Source organism: Tiliqua scincoides, chromosome 1, assembly GCF_035046505.1.
Source record: "Tiliqua scincoides isolate rTilSci1 chromosome 1, rTilSci1.hap2, whole genome shotgun sequence".
Classification (NCBI taxonomy): domain Eukaryota; kingdom Metazoa; phylum Chordata; class Lepidosauria; order Squamata; family Scincidae; genus Tiliqua; species Tiliqua scincoides.
This window is the reverse complement of record NC_089821.1, coordinates 282,410,665-282,426,280: the sequence shown is the minus strand read 5'-3', so window position 1 is coordinate 282,426,280 and position 15,616 is coordinate 282,410,665. Positions and strand designations below refer to the sequence as shown.

General features: G+C 51.4%; 2 protein-coding genes across 2 annotated transcripts in view; one reads left to right on the top strand and one right to left on the bottom strand.

The window, feature by feature from the left end:
* IFT172 (intraflagellar transport 172) overlaps positions 1–8,056 on the top strand; it is a 32,405-nt gene extending 24,349 nt beyond the window's left edge. Inside the window, exons 40-48 of the mRNA XM_066626857.1 lie at positions 239–355; positions 443–553; positions 1,234–1,353; positions 3,572–3,667; positions 6,297–6,356; positions 6,454–6,552; positions 6,661–6,814; positions 7,693–7,784; positions 7,891–8,056. Of these exons, the coding sequence (XP_066482954.1) occupies positions 239–355; positions 443–553; positions 1,234–1,353; positions 3,572–3,667; positions 6,297–6,356; positions 6,454–6,552; positions 6,661–6,814; positions 7,693–7,784; positions 7,891–7,980 (939 nt within the window). The 3' untranslated portion in view covers positions 7,981–8,056. The remainder of the gene's footprint in view (positions 1–238; positions 356–442; positions 554–1,233; positions 1,354–3,571; positions 3,668–6,296; positions 6,357–6,453; positions 6,553–6,660; positions 6,815–7,692; positions 7,785–7,890) is intronic.
* A 1,834-nt stretch (positions 8,057–9,890) lies between these two features.
* Positions 9,891–15,616, bottom strand: part of NRBP1 (nuclear receptor binding protein 1) — a 28,059-nt gene continuing 22,333 nt past the window's right edge. Inside the window, exons 7-17 of the mRNA XM_066626845.1 lie at positions 14,528–14,611; positions 14,311–14,369; positions 13,971–14,069; positions 13,760–13,892; positions 12,746–12,848; positions 12,537–12,587; positions 12,277–12,412; positions 12,137–12,190; positions 11,017–11,080; positions 10,850–10,905; positions 9,891–10,695 (exon numbers count right to left, since the gene is read on the bottom strand). Of these exons, the coding sequence (XP_066482942.1) occupies positions 10,600–10,695; positions 10,850–10,905; positions 11,017–11,080; positions 12,137–12,190; positions 12,277–12,412; positions 12,537–12,587; positions 12,746–12,848; positions 13,760–13,892; positions 13,971–14,069; positions 14,311–14,369; positions 14,528–14,611 (935 nt within the window). The 3' untranslated portion in view covers positions 9,891–10,599. The remainder of the gene's footprint in view (positions 10,696–10,849; positions 10,906–11,016; positions 11,081–12,136; positions 12,191–12,276; positions 12,413–12,536; positions 12,588–12,745; positions 12,849–13,759; positions 13,893–13,970; positions 14,070–14,310; positions 14,370–14,527; positions 14,612–15,616) is intronic.

Below are 15,616 nucleotides of genomic sequence, written 5' to 3'. Positions count from 1 at the left end.
CCCTTGTTGGCAGCTCATGCTCTTTCTTTGGGTTGCTTAACTTCCCTCAGGGTTCTTCCTTCCTGTCCACCAGTGTTCTGAAGAGTTCCAGAGCTCCTGCCCAGCATTGGTTGGGAGTGGAAATGTCCTGGGGAAAACCAGTTTCAGAAAAGGTGCTAGGAATGCCTCGAAGAGTTTGCTCTGAGGACGGTGAGCAGAATGAAAGCCCCTAGCCAGCACACCTTGCTTCTCCTTTCAGAATTATAAAGTACTGCATAAATATGTCGCTCTTTACGCCACCCACCTCATCCGGGAAGGCAGTTGGGACAAAGCCCTGAGTCTCTATGCCCAACACGGAGCACCTGCCAATTCCCAGGTGAGAGCTGGAGCTGGGACTGGGGCCATGACTGTGCAGTGGTGAGTCTTCTGCTGCCCCTTTTGTAACCAGGCTTTTTCCTCTCAGAATTTCAACATTTATAAGCGGCTCTTTGTGGAGATGGTGAATGTGGCTGGCATGAACTGTGCACAGGCCTACCGCAGCTGGGCTGACCTGCGGGATGTGCTCTTCAACCTGGTGAGTACTGAGCAACCCAGGCCGAGGTAGCACCAGTGGCATACAGCCACAAGAATGGATGGGTCCAGCTAGCTCAGAGTGGTAGCAGCGGCAGAGAAGAGTCTCTTCAGGATTGAGCCAGGTTTGAACCAGGAACCTTTGGTGAGGAACTGTGTCAAAGGCCTTCTGAAAATCCAGATATATGACATCAGCAAATTCACCCATATCCACATGCCTATTGGCCTTTTCAAATTCTAAAAGACTTGTGAGGCAAGACTTACTCTTCAGAAGCCATGCTGATTCTCTGTCAGCAAAGATTTTATCCTTGATTAGGCTTTCCATCATCTTACCTGGAACATTTGTTGAGCTCCCCAGTCTGTAATAAGCTTGTGAGTTTCCATGGGCATCTGGTGGGCCGCTCTGGGACTTAGAACTTGGGGCCAGGGGGACCCTTTTGGGCCTGATCCAGCAGTGTTCTTCCTGTGTCCTGGCTTGGGCCCTGGAGCTGCCTACCACACAGGTGCTGCAGCAGGAGTGGTGTGTTTTTCAGCAGCCTTGTCCTCACCCTGCCCTGCGTTTCTCAGGGCTGCTTGTATCGGGAATGACTGGGTGGCTACAGGGCAGGGCAGCACTTGGCCCCTGGTTGGGAAAGGCCATGAGTTCCATGTCCCCAGACTGACATATCTCTATCTCCTCCACAGTGTGAGAACCTGGTGAAGTCGAGCGAAGCCAATTCTCATGCTCATGAGGAGTTTGAAGTGATGCTGCTTGTGTCCCATTATTATGCCACGCGTGCTGCAGCCCAGAGCGTCAAGCAGCTGGTGAGAGGATGAGGGAGGCAGGGGTTTTCTGTCCATAGGGGCCACTTGTGACCACTTGAGCCTAGAAGATGAAGCCTTCATGGAGTGCTGAGCCAGCTAGCTAGGCTATGCTAGGCCTTGAAGGGGATTCGCCTTTCCATGAGGCATCTTTGGGACATTGCCGGTTCTGTTCTCATTGGTTCTGGCAAAAAAAAGACATGTCCTGTCAGATACCAGCCTTGCCGTTGAATTCGTATTCAGTATCTTTCCTCTGCAGGCCACTTTTCCTTCTCTCTTTGCAACTCCGCTCTCCTCATGCAGTCTAGACAAGGCAAGTAACTTTATGGGAGAAGGAGGCAGAATGCTTGCAAGGTATTGGGGGGGGGGTGTCTATACACCCTAGGACCTCTTTCCTGGCTGGGTGGCAGCAGGAGGAAAGTCACTGTGTGATGCCTCAGTCCTTGCTGCAGACCACATTTGCTGCTTCAGCTGAGGCCAATGCTCCATGATCCTCCTTTGGGTCCCAAGTAGAGAAGACATGGCAGCAACTGCACTCTCTGTGCTTCTGACTCTTCCTGATGAAGGCTGCCTGATGAAGGGAGTGGAGATTAGGAGCACTGGCTGCGTTGCACCTCTTGCCTGTCCTCCTGCCTGCTCCCAGCCATGACTTCTCCCTTGAGAGGAAGAGTGTAGAGGCCTAAAGACAAAAGCCTTCTCAACACTGCAGACCAAAGCCAACTTGTGCAGTGGACAGGCAGGTGCGTGTGCACACACACACACTCACAACTTCACTGCCTGCCTGCCTGCTGCACATGGAGGCCTGAGAAACAGCAACGCTGCCTTTTGTATAGAATGAGGGTTGATTGGGTCAAGCTGCATCTGCTCTGCTAACTGGGTGCATGTTTACCACAGAGGGCTACAATTTCATGGGAGAAGCGTGACCAGAAGGGTTGAAGTTCTGACCAGGCAGTGCCCCTGGAGTGTGTACAAAATAACCTTGACAAGAGTTGCAGCGCCAACTGCCTGAAGTGGCCAGCGACAGAGTAGCAGGAAGAGATCCTTGCACCTGCATTTCTCAAGAGGTGGCACGTGACCTACTAACCGTCCCGCTTCCAAAGCTGCATCTTGAATTGGATGCTGAAGTCACTGACTAGGGGTTGCTGGCTGAGCCCTGAGCTACACTGCCAGTTAAGGAAGTGTCCTGCCTGTAGAGAGCGTTAGTGGTGACTTCCAGTGTCCGCTGAGAGGGTTTTCAGGTTGGGGGAAATCTCTTTTCTATAGGGAGAACCTGTTTCTGCAGCCTGCCCCTCATTCTGTACATAGAGTTGGTTCTGTCCGCTTCAGGAGGTGCACTCCTTTTGTCACACTCCATGGCATCCCCAGGAAAGAGTTGGCATTAGCGAGCCATCAGGCAGGCTTTGAGTTGTGGGTTTGAGGAGAGTTGTATGGTGACGTGGCCATCTGCAAAGTGGATGCCTTGGCCTTAAGAGTTGTGCATTGGGGCCAGTGAGGCTCTTGCACTTTAAAGACATATGTTCCCACCAGGTGCCACTTTCCCATATGATTGCCACTTTCCTCAACCTGTTGTATCCCAGAGAATACTGGCATGCCCTTCTGCCTGTCTCCAGCAAAAAGGGCTGCTCTTTAGAGGATCCCAGCCCTTCCTTGGGTCAGAGCTGCCTGTTCCTCCTCACTCAGAATCCTTTAGCCTTGCACTCTGTCTGTCCACTCATGGCTTGCATTTATCACATTGGTGTTTGGGTGCCCCCTTTGGGTAGTGGTTTCTCGAGTTTCTCTGCTTTTTCCAGTCCAAGTCTGAGGAAGGTAGGGGCCCTTCTGAGGAGGAGGCAATCAGCAGTTAACTTTGCCTCTTGCCTAATGGAGAGGGGATCTCTGGAAGAGAATTGGAATGTTCTCTGGCCACTCCATGTTGATGCATGGAAATCAGCTCTTCAGAAACATCCTCAGCCTGCTATTTCCTCTTCTTCCAGCAATGGGCTCCCCTGCTCTATCGAGCAGTACAGCAGTGGCAGTTCCAGAAGACCTTGCCCTGCAATATCTTTTCTAGGCTTCAGGTTCAGGGCTAACCTTTTCTCTGGAGGGGGAGGCAGCTAGATAGAGTTGGCTGGAGGGGGCTTATGCCAGGAACAGGGAGAGAGGCTGACTAAAAAGGGCCTGAGAAAGTGGAGCCCTTTGGGAGATACTAAGGTTTAGCAGTTGATTGCTTCCTTGCCCCCAGGACACCGTGGCAGCAAAGCTCTCCATCTCCCTGCTGCGTCACACGGAAATCATCCCTGCAGATAAGGCCTTCTATGAAGCTGGGATAGCAGCCAAGGTAAGAAGGAACAGGGAGCACACCTCTGCCCAAACGATCTCAGGAAGCAGGGCTGGGGCAAGAAATAGTAAACCGGGCAATTCCTTGTACTCCCTTCTCAGACCCTCATCGGGGGCCAGACCCTCTGTGCATCACCACCTCCATCCTCAGAGGAGGGTAGAGCTGCATCTCAACCACCGCTCTCTGGCCTCCTTGGGGTGTTGTCATTGTGCAGATGCTGCAGCCATTGCCTGTCCTGCTGCCTCTCCTCCACAAAGGATTCTGTATGGCTGCTGCTGCATGAGCCCCACTGGCCTTCTCAGGGAACAAAGGCCCATCCATAGCCTAAGCAAGAGAGCAGGGGCACTGGTATTACATCAGGCCAAGGCTAGGCAGGAAGGGCATGATGCCCCTCTGTGACATTAGCACCACACCTGAATGTGTGCAGTGTCAAACATCTCAGAAGCTTGAACACACCCACCTAGCAGTGGGAGGGAGGGATGAAGGGGAGAATAGGGGAAGGGTCTTGAGTGTCCACCTGCCCATTCTGCCCTGTAAAAGACCCCCACTATCTACTGCTCTGTCACTGGGGTTAAGATTGCTGGTCGTGGTTGGAGGTGGCTTGATAGTAGGGCAAGATGCAGGTAGAGCATTTTCTGGGCACTCCCATACATTCAGCCTGCCTGTCCTCCAGTGCAGCCTCTCCCCTTCTTGAAGAGTCGACTTGAAGCACAGTCTCCTAGACCACCCCCTTCAGATTCTCTGCAGGGATCTGGAGCTCTCCTTGGAGACTAGCCTCTGGCCCCTTGAGAGCTTCTGGCCCACTTGACCAAACACAACCAGAGTTGTGTTTGTGGGGTGGGGAAATGGGGGTTCATTTAAGTGTGTGTTTTATTTCTTGGGTTGTGTCGGTGCTTGGAGAAATCCTGGACATTTGAGCCCCTCCATTCATTCATCTAAATTCCATCTCTAATATATTTAAATTTTATATTTAATTTTTTTTTCCTCCACACTGTGCCAGATATTTGATACATCCCTTCAGCCAAAAAGTTTAGAGACCCCTGATCTAGATCACTTATAAAAAATGTCAAACAACACAGGACCAGAGACAAACCCAGAGCCCTGTAGCACACCTCTCAATAATTCCAGGCTTAGAGCCATTTAATAGCACTTGCTGGGAACAGTCTGGATCCACCTAACACCAGTACTGTGATGCAGTGGTTCCAAAGCTTTTTTGCATTAGGACTGACTTTTTACTCTCTGGGACCCACCTAACTTTACAAGACTTTAAAAAAAGGAGATCTAGAAAGATTTATTTATTTACAAGTAGTAATAACCAGGAAAAGACACTCATATCCTTTATTTACACATGCTTGCAAACTGCAGGAATCAACTCTTTGTAGGGCAATTAGCAACTATCTGATTTTTGACTAGCCGCAAAACTTGAGGCAATTAGTTATCTGATCTTTTCATCATTTCCATTGGAGGCTGTGCTCTACTGTGACCCACCAAAAATCAGGTCATGACCCACTGTTTGGGAACTGCTGGTCTAGGCCAGTTATCCATAGGGCTATCCCAGGAGACTTCAGAATGCTTTCCTACAATCCGGATAGATCCACAGCACTCCTGCAGTCTTCCAGGCTAGTTAGTCTATCAAAGGAGATGAGATTCCCCTGGCACCACTTGCTCTTGACAGACCTGTGCTGGGCACAGAAATCACCCCATTATTTTGCAGGTGCTCACAGACACTGCTTACCAGTCTGCTCCAGGCACTCACGTAAGGCTGGTGAGTGTTGTTGAAGGAGGCAGGACATCTGCTGGTTGCTGGGCAGGCATAACAGCAACTTTGTCAACTGTTTGCACAGATCAATCTAGATCAGTGCTTCCCAAACTCCTACAAGGGAGTTGGGAGCACCGAGTGTGTGCGCGTATGGCAGCAATACGATTGCCAGGATGGCGCTGCTGCTGGATGGTTTTTAAAACTTACCTAAGAGAGTGCCAGCCTCTGGGGTGCGTGTGTGGAGCCCCACAGATGCCTTTGCAGGGCTCCCCAAACCTCCAAACCAGTAGAAAAAAGTGATCATTTCTGATTTTCAATCTTGTTCTTTTATTGTTTTGGAGGCTTGGGGAGCTCTGCCCCCCTCAAGACCAGCACCTCCTTAAGTTTGGGGTAAAAAACCCTCGCTCCCTGCAGCAGTGCGATCCTAGGGATTGCGTTGCTGCCTCCCACCCCTTAAAGGTGCAGGGACAGGTGCTTCTCTGGGTTGCAACCCACCAGTTTGGGAACCACTGATCTAGATCAGGATCCTCCAAACCCTGGCCCGGGGATCGGGTTGTGGAAAGTCTTCCACTCCATGAGTGGAGCTTACTGATCTGCCTCCCACTGCTTGTATTCTGAGTATATCTGGGTACCATGTCTGCCTGGGCATCCTATTGCACAGCCTTCTGGGAAACAGACACAACTCCCCAGAGTGTCCTGATGCCCAGATCTACTCAGAATACAAGCAGCATGGAGGCCTGACCAGGGACTGCTTTTTTGTGGGACAGTGCTTGTGAGTTTGCCAACCACTGCTCTAGATCAAGTTAGGCAGTCTCTCAGTGGCCCCCCTCTCCCATTCGCTCATCTCACTCACTCTTCCTTGCCCTGCAGGGTGTTGGCTGGGAGAACATGGCCTTTGTCTTCCTGAATCGCTTCCTGGATCTGACTGATGTGAGTCTCAGTTGGGATCTTAAGCCAGGGAAAGTGGGGGGGGGGGAGACTCAGACTGTATTATCATTGCCTACCTGATGGTGTCACTGTTGCCCAGGCAATCGAGGAGGGCACGCTAGATGCCTTGGACCACTCTGACTTCCAAAACACTGACATTCCATTTGAAGTGCCCCTGCCTGCCAAGCAGCATGTATTGGTGAGCACAGGGGGGAGGGGGGATTGCTTTGCCTGGCTCTCTGTTGCTGGGTGTGTGTAGCAGCTGCTTGTTCCTGCTGAGCAATGTTGTCTTGCCTACCTGTTGCAGGAGGAGCAGCGGGAGGAGATTCGTGACTGGGTTCTCACTGTGTCCATGGACCAGCGGCTGGAGCAGGTGCTGCCCCGGGATGAACGTGACACTTATGAAGCCTCACTGGTGGCAGTGAGCACAGGCGTCCGCTCTCTACCCTGCCTCATCACAGGTGAATATGCTGGGGGGACTGGGAGGTGCCAGGGCAAAAAGTGAGAGGGCTTTTGCTGGCTGCTGGAGACCCAGAACTGCTCTTGGAACGCTGAGCCAATGACTGCTCCATGTCCTGCGTCCCTTTAGGTTCTCTTCAAACACTATTACAACCCTAGGAGACTGGTTCAGGTGTACCTCCCCTTCATGGAGGTCTGCAGATTTCCAATGTCTCACAGGAAAGACAGGTAGCAGCTGGCCTCGCCTTTTCTGTTGCACAGGGGGTAGAATGATGTCTGCACCCACTGGCAGGATCCGAGGGCAGGAGGCTCTGGTCCAGGAGAGAACTTCTTTCCCTGGTGGGGGATTCCTCTCCTGGGCTGGTGCCTTCAATCCACCATGCTTGTTCAGGGCTGGGCAGCTTCATTCTAAGCTTTCCAGGCCACAAGCAAAGTGACCTGTGGGTGGTCCTGTGCCTGATTTGCCCTTTCTATGCAGCAGAGAGCCTGCCACTTCTCTTGATGAGGTTGTAACTCTGTATGTGCAAATAGTCAAGATATTCCCAATTACGGTAATCCACTTAATGATCAATTACCACAACAATGGACTAACAGTCAACAATTAACCTATTAAAAACTACACACATCTTTAACCAACTGGCAGCCTTATCTGGCAGGCAGTAGCTGAAGATACATCCAAAATCTTACTGCTGCCTGGCTAGTCCCACTCACTGACTCTAGTGAGGCAGGTCTGAAAACTCAAATTATGTGTTCTCCAACTGCTGCCTCCCCTAGCCAATGTCACCGGAGATCATGGATGAAGAAAGAACCTTGCTGTGCAGGCTTGGGGTCGGGGCTGGCCTGTTTCTATTGGGTGTTCTCTTCCTTCCCCTACTGCCAGGCTATCCTGTGCTGAGGAACAAAGTGGAATTTAAGCACCCGGGCAAAGAAGCAAACAAGGACAGCTGGAATGCGTTCTTGATGGCCGTCAAGGTGAGGGGGGAGGAGCTAGGCCCCGTACAGCTGAAAGACAAGGCTATAGATAGGAGGCAAGGGTGGGGATCGGCAGGGCAGCCCTGACACTCAGTCTTCCTTGCAGATGTCGCACAGTCCTGCCTGTCAGGATGTCCTCAAATTCATCAGCCAGTGGTGTGGAGGGCTGCCCAGCACCAGCTTCTCCTTCCAGTGAGCTGCCCAACCTCCTACACCAGCAAGTGCAGATGGAGCCTTCCTTCAGCATCCTTCTTTTCCTTGTCACATATATTCTCCCTTATTAAATGTATTCTTTGTACAGGTCTCTGCTCAGGCCTCTTTGTGTGCATCAGCCCAGCTGCAGTGCTTCTGACACTGTAGATCTTTCTCCTTTACATACTGCTGGGCTACATGGTAGGAAAGCAGACGACTTCTAGCACTGGACCACCAATACCTTGAACACAGCAGAAGCTGGAACCAGGCAGAAGCGCCCCGGGTCCCAAAGGAGGAAGACCACCCTTGAAGGGCCACTTGAGTGCACTAAGGAAAGGAGGTTTAAGCCAGCGCTTGTCTCCTCCTCCGTGTCAGCCAGCTCTCCTTGATCTGTCCATTCACCCATGGCTGTATTTTTTCCCCAGTTCCCTCTATAAGATGCACATGAGCAAGTGCCTCTAGCAGGTTGTCTCAGCCAACTTGGCTGGCAATCAACATGCAGAATGGCCCACAAAAGTGACTGGAACCAACTTCTGGTCAAACTGGAAGTTGCATCCGCAAACCAGATGGCCTGGGGAGGCTAATAGGGTTGCTAATAGGGTTGCTAACCTGGCTTCTGGAGCCTCCCACAAAGGCCTTGTAGCACTAGAAGTAGAATTGCAATATGGCCTAGCATATTAGGTCACAACCCACAGTTTGGGAAGTGCTGTGCTAACCCTTGCAGGTCATTACCTTGGAGATCAGCCTTTTCAATCAGCCAGAAGAGTAGGGAAAGGAGCTCAATAAGAGCTACCTCTAAAATCCAGTGGTTGCATATAGTCGTCATGGCTTGTAACCTGTGATGGCTTTTTCCTCCATAATCTGTCCAATCCCCTTTTCAAGGCATATCATCCACATGGCATCACCACATCCTAGGGCCAAGGAATTCCATAGATTAATTACTGGGTAAAGAAACATTTTTTTGTCTGTTTTGACTCTCCTGCCACTCAATTTTTAGCAGAAACCCCCAGGTTCTGGTGTTTACTTTTTCTCACACTGTTGGTGACAACATGCACAATCATAACCTCCAACCCAGTACTCTCTACCATCCTATGTAGATGAGATTTGATGTTTGCAGGTGTTGCACCAGGCCGGCACATTGCCATGTGGTCCATCTGTCACGTACCCTCCTGACAGGTTATCATTCTAAAAAGTGGGTCCTGGGCTAAAAAGTTTGAGAACCACTGCTCTAAACCATACACTCGACCCACATAAAACAGACTAAGAATAAGTAAATGCAGACCAAAACACAGAAAACTGGAAATGCTAACCTGGAAACAACCAAATGAAGACATTAAATTACATCACATCTAATGTGCCAAGTAGACCCCAAAATAAACTGGTTAAACCACCACGTCCCAGCATCAAACTCAGTGAAAAATGAGAAATAAGGGTTAGCACACTAGTAGCCCACTGTGTCTACAATCCTGTTAAAACCAGTCTGTCAAGTCAAAACAAGCTCTTCCAGGGTCTGCCTGGGTCCTGGAACTGCTACAGTGGTGCCTGTCTGAATTTATTGCCTGTTCTCCTTGGTAGGAGTTTTAGTGGCACTGAAGATGGCTCCTTCCTTGCAGAAACAAGGATTTCACACCCAGAAATAAATTGTTCTGCATCTGTGTGAAACTCCTCTCCCTTTGTAGTTAACCTAAGAAGAGGGAGCCTGAGATTAGCAGGACCTCATCTCTCTTCCACTTTGCTCCCTTCAAACTCCATCATGCCTACAGCTGAGCCAATCTGCAGCAAGAAGAACTCCAGTGGAGACCCCTTGCTGGGATGCACATACTGGGCTGTCTTTGGTGGCCAGAGCCCCAAACAACCAGCCCCCTCTCCAAGTTCCAAGAAAGGACAAACCAAGCACAAACAGGCTGCAGCTGCTTATTTACAAAACAGTTTATTAAAAATAGGAACAGAAATGACACTCACAGGACCCCAGCACAGGACAGGGCAGGAGACGAATCGTTCATGGACCAGCTGGGGAGGATCAAGCCTGCAGGAATCAAACTGATAAGCCAGAAATACGGAGGGAGGGAGTGCTGGCTTTCACCAGCCACAGCCTTCTGCAGCTAGTGTTGCTTCTCTGGCCTCCCCCCTCAAATGGTGCAGCCCAGCACACCAGAAGTACAGCTAGGAGAGCAAATGCTCATTCGTGGGGGGGGGGGGGGTTACAGAGTCTGCCTGGAAGGGGGCAGGACAGAGAGGAAGAAGAAAATGAGTGACTGTGGGTCTGAAGACAGCATGTGGGCAACGTAGAACACCAGTGAGGTGTGGGGTAAAAACCAACTCTTCCCTCCCACCCACCTTTAAATAAAAAGACAGACATCTCTGTGCTGTGCAAAAAACTCTGTACAATTCAAGCCAAACAAAAACTCCATGCGTGTGAGCTGGGGGAGGGGGGGAGGCCATCAGCCACAGGGGAAATAATACTGATGAGGCACACAGCCCCCCCTGCCTTGCCCCACTCCCCATAACAGTGGCAGCGATTGTCTGCAGGACCCAGCTACTACGACACATGCGAGAGGCACAACCAAGCATGGCATCAGAGTTGATAGCAGCCACATGTCCCCCATAGATGCAGAGGTGGTCCTTAGGAGGACACTGTGACTGCTGCCAGGGCCCCATTCCGCGAGTAGAACTTGCTGAACGTCTCTTCAAGTAAACAGCTAAGCCGGCTCTGGTCACCCTGCACAAGGAAAGAAAGAACAATGAGAAGGAGGCAATGAGAAGGAGGCAGAAGGAGCACTAAAAAGATGGCCTGGGCAGCAGGAAGCCAATAATGATGAGGTGTTGTGGCAGGAGGGGTGCAAGGGGTACAAGGCTGGAGAGAGGGAGCCTACCTCGCTGATGAATCCCAACTGGACCAGTTCAGCTGCCAGCTCCTGAATATTATCACCTGTCACAGAGAGAAGGACCTTGACTTCTGAGTGTTCACCTCCCCTGCAGCTCTTCCATCCCCCACCCAGTGCTCTGCAGGAGGCAGGAAAGGTGAAAAGCCTGGACTTACTGGGCAGCAGGTCACAGCTCAAGTGTCGGTTCAGTTTGTCTTCTAGTTTCAGCAGCAGAGTTAACTAGAGGGAGGGAAACAACATGTGTGCTTAGTCCCAGCCTTTCCACCAGCGTGACACAAGCTCCTGTCAGAAGCAAAGCCAGACATCTAGAAGGTGTCACTGGGAGTATTGCTCAGCTCTGTTGAGATCCAGGACTCCTACAGCTAAGGCGGTCCTCCTGGATAGCCAAGCAGAGCAGTAGTCAGAAGCATGGGTGCTCAGCTTAGGCTCAAGACCCTTCTGTGAGGATGTACCATATTGACGGCCACATCTCACTGGGACTTATGCAATGTCCTTGATGGGAGATTGACCCCACAAAACAGCCAGAAACTGCAACAGGTGCAAAATAGATATCTAGAAACTGCAACAGGTGCAACTAGATAGTTAGTGGAGGCCTCTCCACAGTCAACCCAAAGTGAATCGAACTGGTTGCCCTCTAATATCGGGTGCTGTTTCTGCCTTCAACGCCCAACTGGCTTAGACCCTGGACCCCTCGAGGATCACTTCCTGCCTGTTCTACCTGCCATCGCTGGCTGAGACTGGGGTGACATGCAGGTGGAATTGGATCTCAGAAACAGAAGGCTCCCTTCTCCCGAGGCAGGTGTCATGAGGGGTCCATCTAGCCAAGCGCTCTTGATGCTGACCAGCAGCTTTGGCTCTCTAGGACTGCAGGCAGAGCAGCGCCTTTCCCCCACCCTTCCTGAAGACACTGCCAGGCACTGAACCCAATGAAACCTTATGCATTCCAAGCAGGGTTGACTCCATTAGGCTGAGCTACAACCTTCTCTGGGGTGGCCCCCTGGCTTTGGAACTCCCTGCTGGAGGGAATGGAGTGCTCCCCAGTCAGCCCTCAGCAGTGTCTGAGCACTGTCTACTTGCCAGGCCTCTGATGGATGACTGGCAGAGGTGCATTAGTGACTATTGCCTCATGTGAGGCTCGCTCTGCCGTTGTATTCCTACTGTGCACTGTTCACAGTTTTCATCTATTCTTGGGGCTGCTGGTGGAGAGTGGGCTGCCAGCAATGGGACAAGGGCAGCTTGGTCCAAGAGAACCCTGCCAAGGACACAAAGACGTACGTGGTGCTTGACGCCCTCCTCAACAGATTCAATGTTGCACTGCATGAACACCACCTGCAGAACAGGGAGGGAGGCCACTGTGAACTGAGGTTCTGGCACAGGGCAAACTTTTGGGGAGGAGGCGAGGAGCTGCCACTCACCTTACGAGTCTCCACCTCCGCAGGCTCTGGCGTTGGTGTCTTCACTGATGGGGGAGCAATGGGCGATTTCACCACCTCCTGCTGTGGCTGCTGAGGTCGAGGCAGGCCAAAGGCAGTAAGGGGATAGATTCCATTCCTGGGAATGGTGGGAGGAGTCAGCTCCACACACAGGCAGCAGCAAAGCCCAGGCTCGCCCACTCCAGGCCTGCCCCTCAACAGGCAGCCACAGTGGGAGTGGAACTCCCAGTCCAAGCTCTTACCTCACATCCTCCAGGAACTTGTCCAGCTCCAGTGCCGGGGATTGGGAGAAGCTGGAAACAGAAACTGCAGCAAGTTAGCAGGTGATCTTTGGCCAACTCCCACATGCTCAGGCTCCACCCTCTCTGCTGCCTAATCCCAAGTCCCCCCTACCTCTAAGCCCTTCTAAAGAAGCCCAAAACACCCACTCCCCACCCACAGTGATCCTCACATCATGCGAACGCCTTCCCGGTCAGCATGGTGGATCTCGGCCAGCACAGCGCTCATGTCCAAATTCTTGGTCATCTCTTCAAGCGCATTTTCTGGGATCATGTCTAGCAGGAGAGAAAGCGCACTTGTTACCAGGTCTTTCTGCCCCCTCCCCCCTTCACAAGTCTGCCAACCTAACAGAGGCCTTCCAGGACAGGTTAAGCACCTTCTCTCCTTCGCATGCCTGCTAGCTCAAGGGAACGAGAGGAGACAAAGCAAGGAGTGGGGCACACTCCAATGGAACTAGACGAGAACTGGGGCTTAATTTGTTCAATTATGTGATCCACAGGATATTTAATTGTTTTTAATGTTATTACTGTTGTATGTTTATAACCTTGAGTGCCCTCACTGGAAGAAAGGTGGGCACAAATTTGTAACAAATACTTTGCAATATCGTTTCTGACAACTTGAGGGTGATTAGATTTGTGGAAATTATGTAAATTTTGTTGTATTTCCATCACCTTTCAAAGAATATTGTATTGTGGTCTATGTATCTGTACTGTTATGAATAGTCAAAAGACCACTGCTTTAAGTGGGAGAAGGGAGGGCAATGGAACACATCAGGGGTTTGTAAAGACAGAGCAGGGAGGGAAAAGGTGTTCTTTGCCCTTCTCCTCCTGCCAGAACTTGGGGGCTCTCACTGAAGTTGGATTGGCTGCAGAGTGGCAGGGGAGTAAACCACTTTCTTCCACACAGAGTAAACAGGTGCAATTCAGCACCCCACAGAGCAGCAAAGGCCACCCAGCTTGAATAAGACAAGGACTAAACGGTGATGCCTCTTGCTCCATGTTTGTTCGGAGTGCTTTTGTGGCTTTTATTACTTCTAAGATATCCTATTTCTAAAACTTGTTGGGAGGGGCCTTGAAAGCCCATCCAGTCATAGGGTGGGGTCTACATTTAATTCAGGAAATATATTTTTTGCACTCTGTTCAGAAGCCCCAAATTGCCCCACTGCTTCTCTACTGGCCATACTCACGCTGATGGCCCACAATGCAGTGGGCTGCCAAGAGTTTGAGGGAGGGCACCTCAAACAGGGCCTGGTGGAAGAGGAGCTCCCTGGCTGTGGGGCGCTTGCCAGGCTGCAACTCCAGGCATTTCTGAATGAACTCCTAAAAAAGGGAGAGGAAGAGGAGTCAGGTCTTGTGCCAACCCAAGGTGGAGAGGAGGGCAGTGCTCCAGGTCCTTACCCGCTGCAGGGGGTCCTCCAGCAACTGGATGGCACTGTTAATTGCTTCCTGGGGCACATAGGAGGATTCACCATTTCCTTGGATCTCCAGCACCGCCATCTGCAGGCACAGAAGTACAGCTCAGCTGGGAACCCCCCTAACCCAACCCAGTGTCTTCCCCACTCATCTGTCAACTGCAGCCTCATGGCAAGACCTGCGTGTGAATTGGTCAAAATAGATTATGCACTTAGGCCATTTCAGTTTTTAGCCAAGAAGGGGAGCTGGAGTGCTTATTTTCGAACATAGGTTTTGCTCTCTCTCCAAGAGAAAGACACTCGCTGTGTGGCTCTCCCAGCCTCACCTCTAGTGCACACATCCCAAAGGAGTAGATATCCACTGCTGTGGTCACATGTGCAACTTCTGGAAGACAAAAGAGGGATCAAAGGTGTGTGTGGAGGGACAGACCCCACAATAGCCACCAGTTGAGGGCTGAACTCATCCCCCCACCCTGCACAGCCAGAAGGGAGCCCGGGGGGGGAGGACCCCAACCACACAGGTCCCCACTCCCTTCTCCGTACCGCCATACTCTGGAGCAAAGAAGTGCAGGTTCTTCTGCTCCTCCCGACACGTCTTCACATGGTTGTTGATGGTATCTGGAGCAACTGGAAGAAAGAAGGTTCACAGTTAATTAGAGATCAGGTCTTCCTTCTTGCCACGGAGGAGCCAGAGGCAACTCTCTCAAGAACCACCTCTACAGGGAAGCCTGAACAGAGTAAGGGCATCACTCCTGCCCTGCTTCCCTTGCTTTCAAGCAGCCCCAGAGTAGAGGTGCAAGACAAGGGGAAGGAGGTGAAAGCAGGAGAGGGGGAAGGAGCAGCAGGCTGAACTAGGGGAACAGAAAGAGAGAGAAGGAAGGGTGCCTGCATTCCCTCCAGCAGCAGAGTCCTGCCATCTTTCCAAAATCAGCCCAAGTCCCAAAGGCAAAGCAGCCCCTCCACCCACAGCAAACCAGACTGGTGTGGAAACTGGAGCAACCCAAAGGCCCCTCTGAGGGAAGTCAGAACCAAGGACTGAAAGCAAGAGAGGTCATGCTGGCTCCAGGATGACCACTGCTCAGCATCATACACCCATCACAACTGGCCCTGGGACCCCTCACAAAGCAGCCACCTCTCCAGGCAGGCACAAAGTGCTTTGCAAAAGGGAAAGAGACACCCCGAGCTGCTACTGCTGCTGTCCGGCCATCCACCCCTCACAGCACTGAGCGAGGAAAGCAGCTCTGAGATCACTCTCTGCAGGAGGACACTGCTTTTAATCAATTTGGGGGTGGGACACAAACGGAGGTCCTAACTCTGACCTCTCCCTACTTGGAGAGGGGGAGAGACATGAAGAAATAACATCTTTCCAGTTTTCTGGAGAGTCTCCAAAGGCACACATGGTTGCCATTTCCAGAGGGTCACTCGCTCACACCTAAGCCAGTCTCTGCTGCTTGGGACCTTCCTTCTCCTGAGAGGGGCCTCCCCACCAAAGCAACACTCTGCTCCAGGTAGGGTCACAGTAGAGACAACAGCAAGATGCAGGCAGTCACTGAGCAGGCCTTCCAAGCTCTCCATAGCACTTTGTATCATCCCTCACCAAGCTTCCAAAAGAAAAAAAGGGAAAACAGAGAT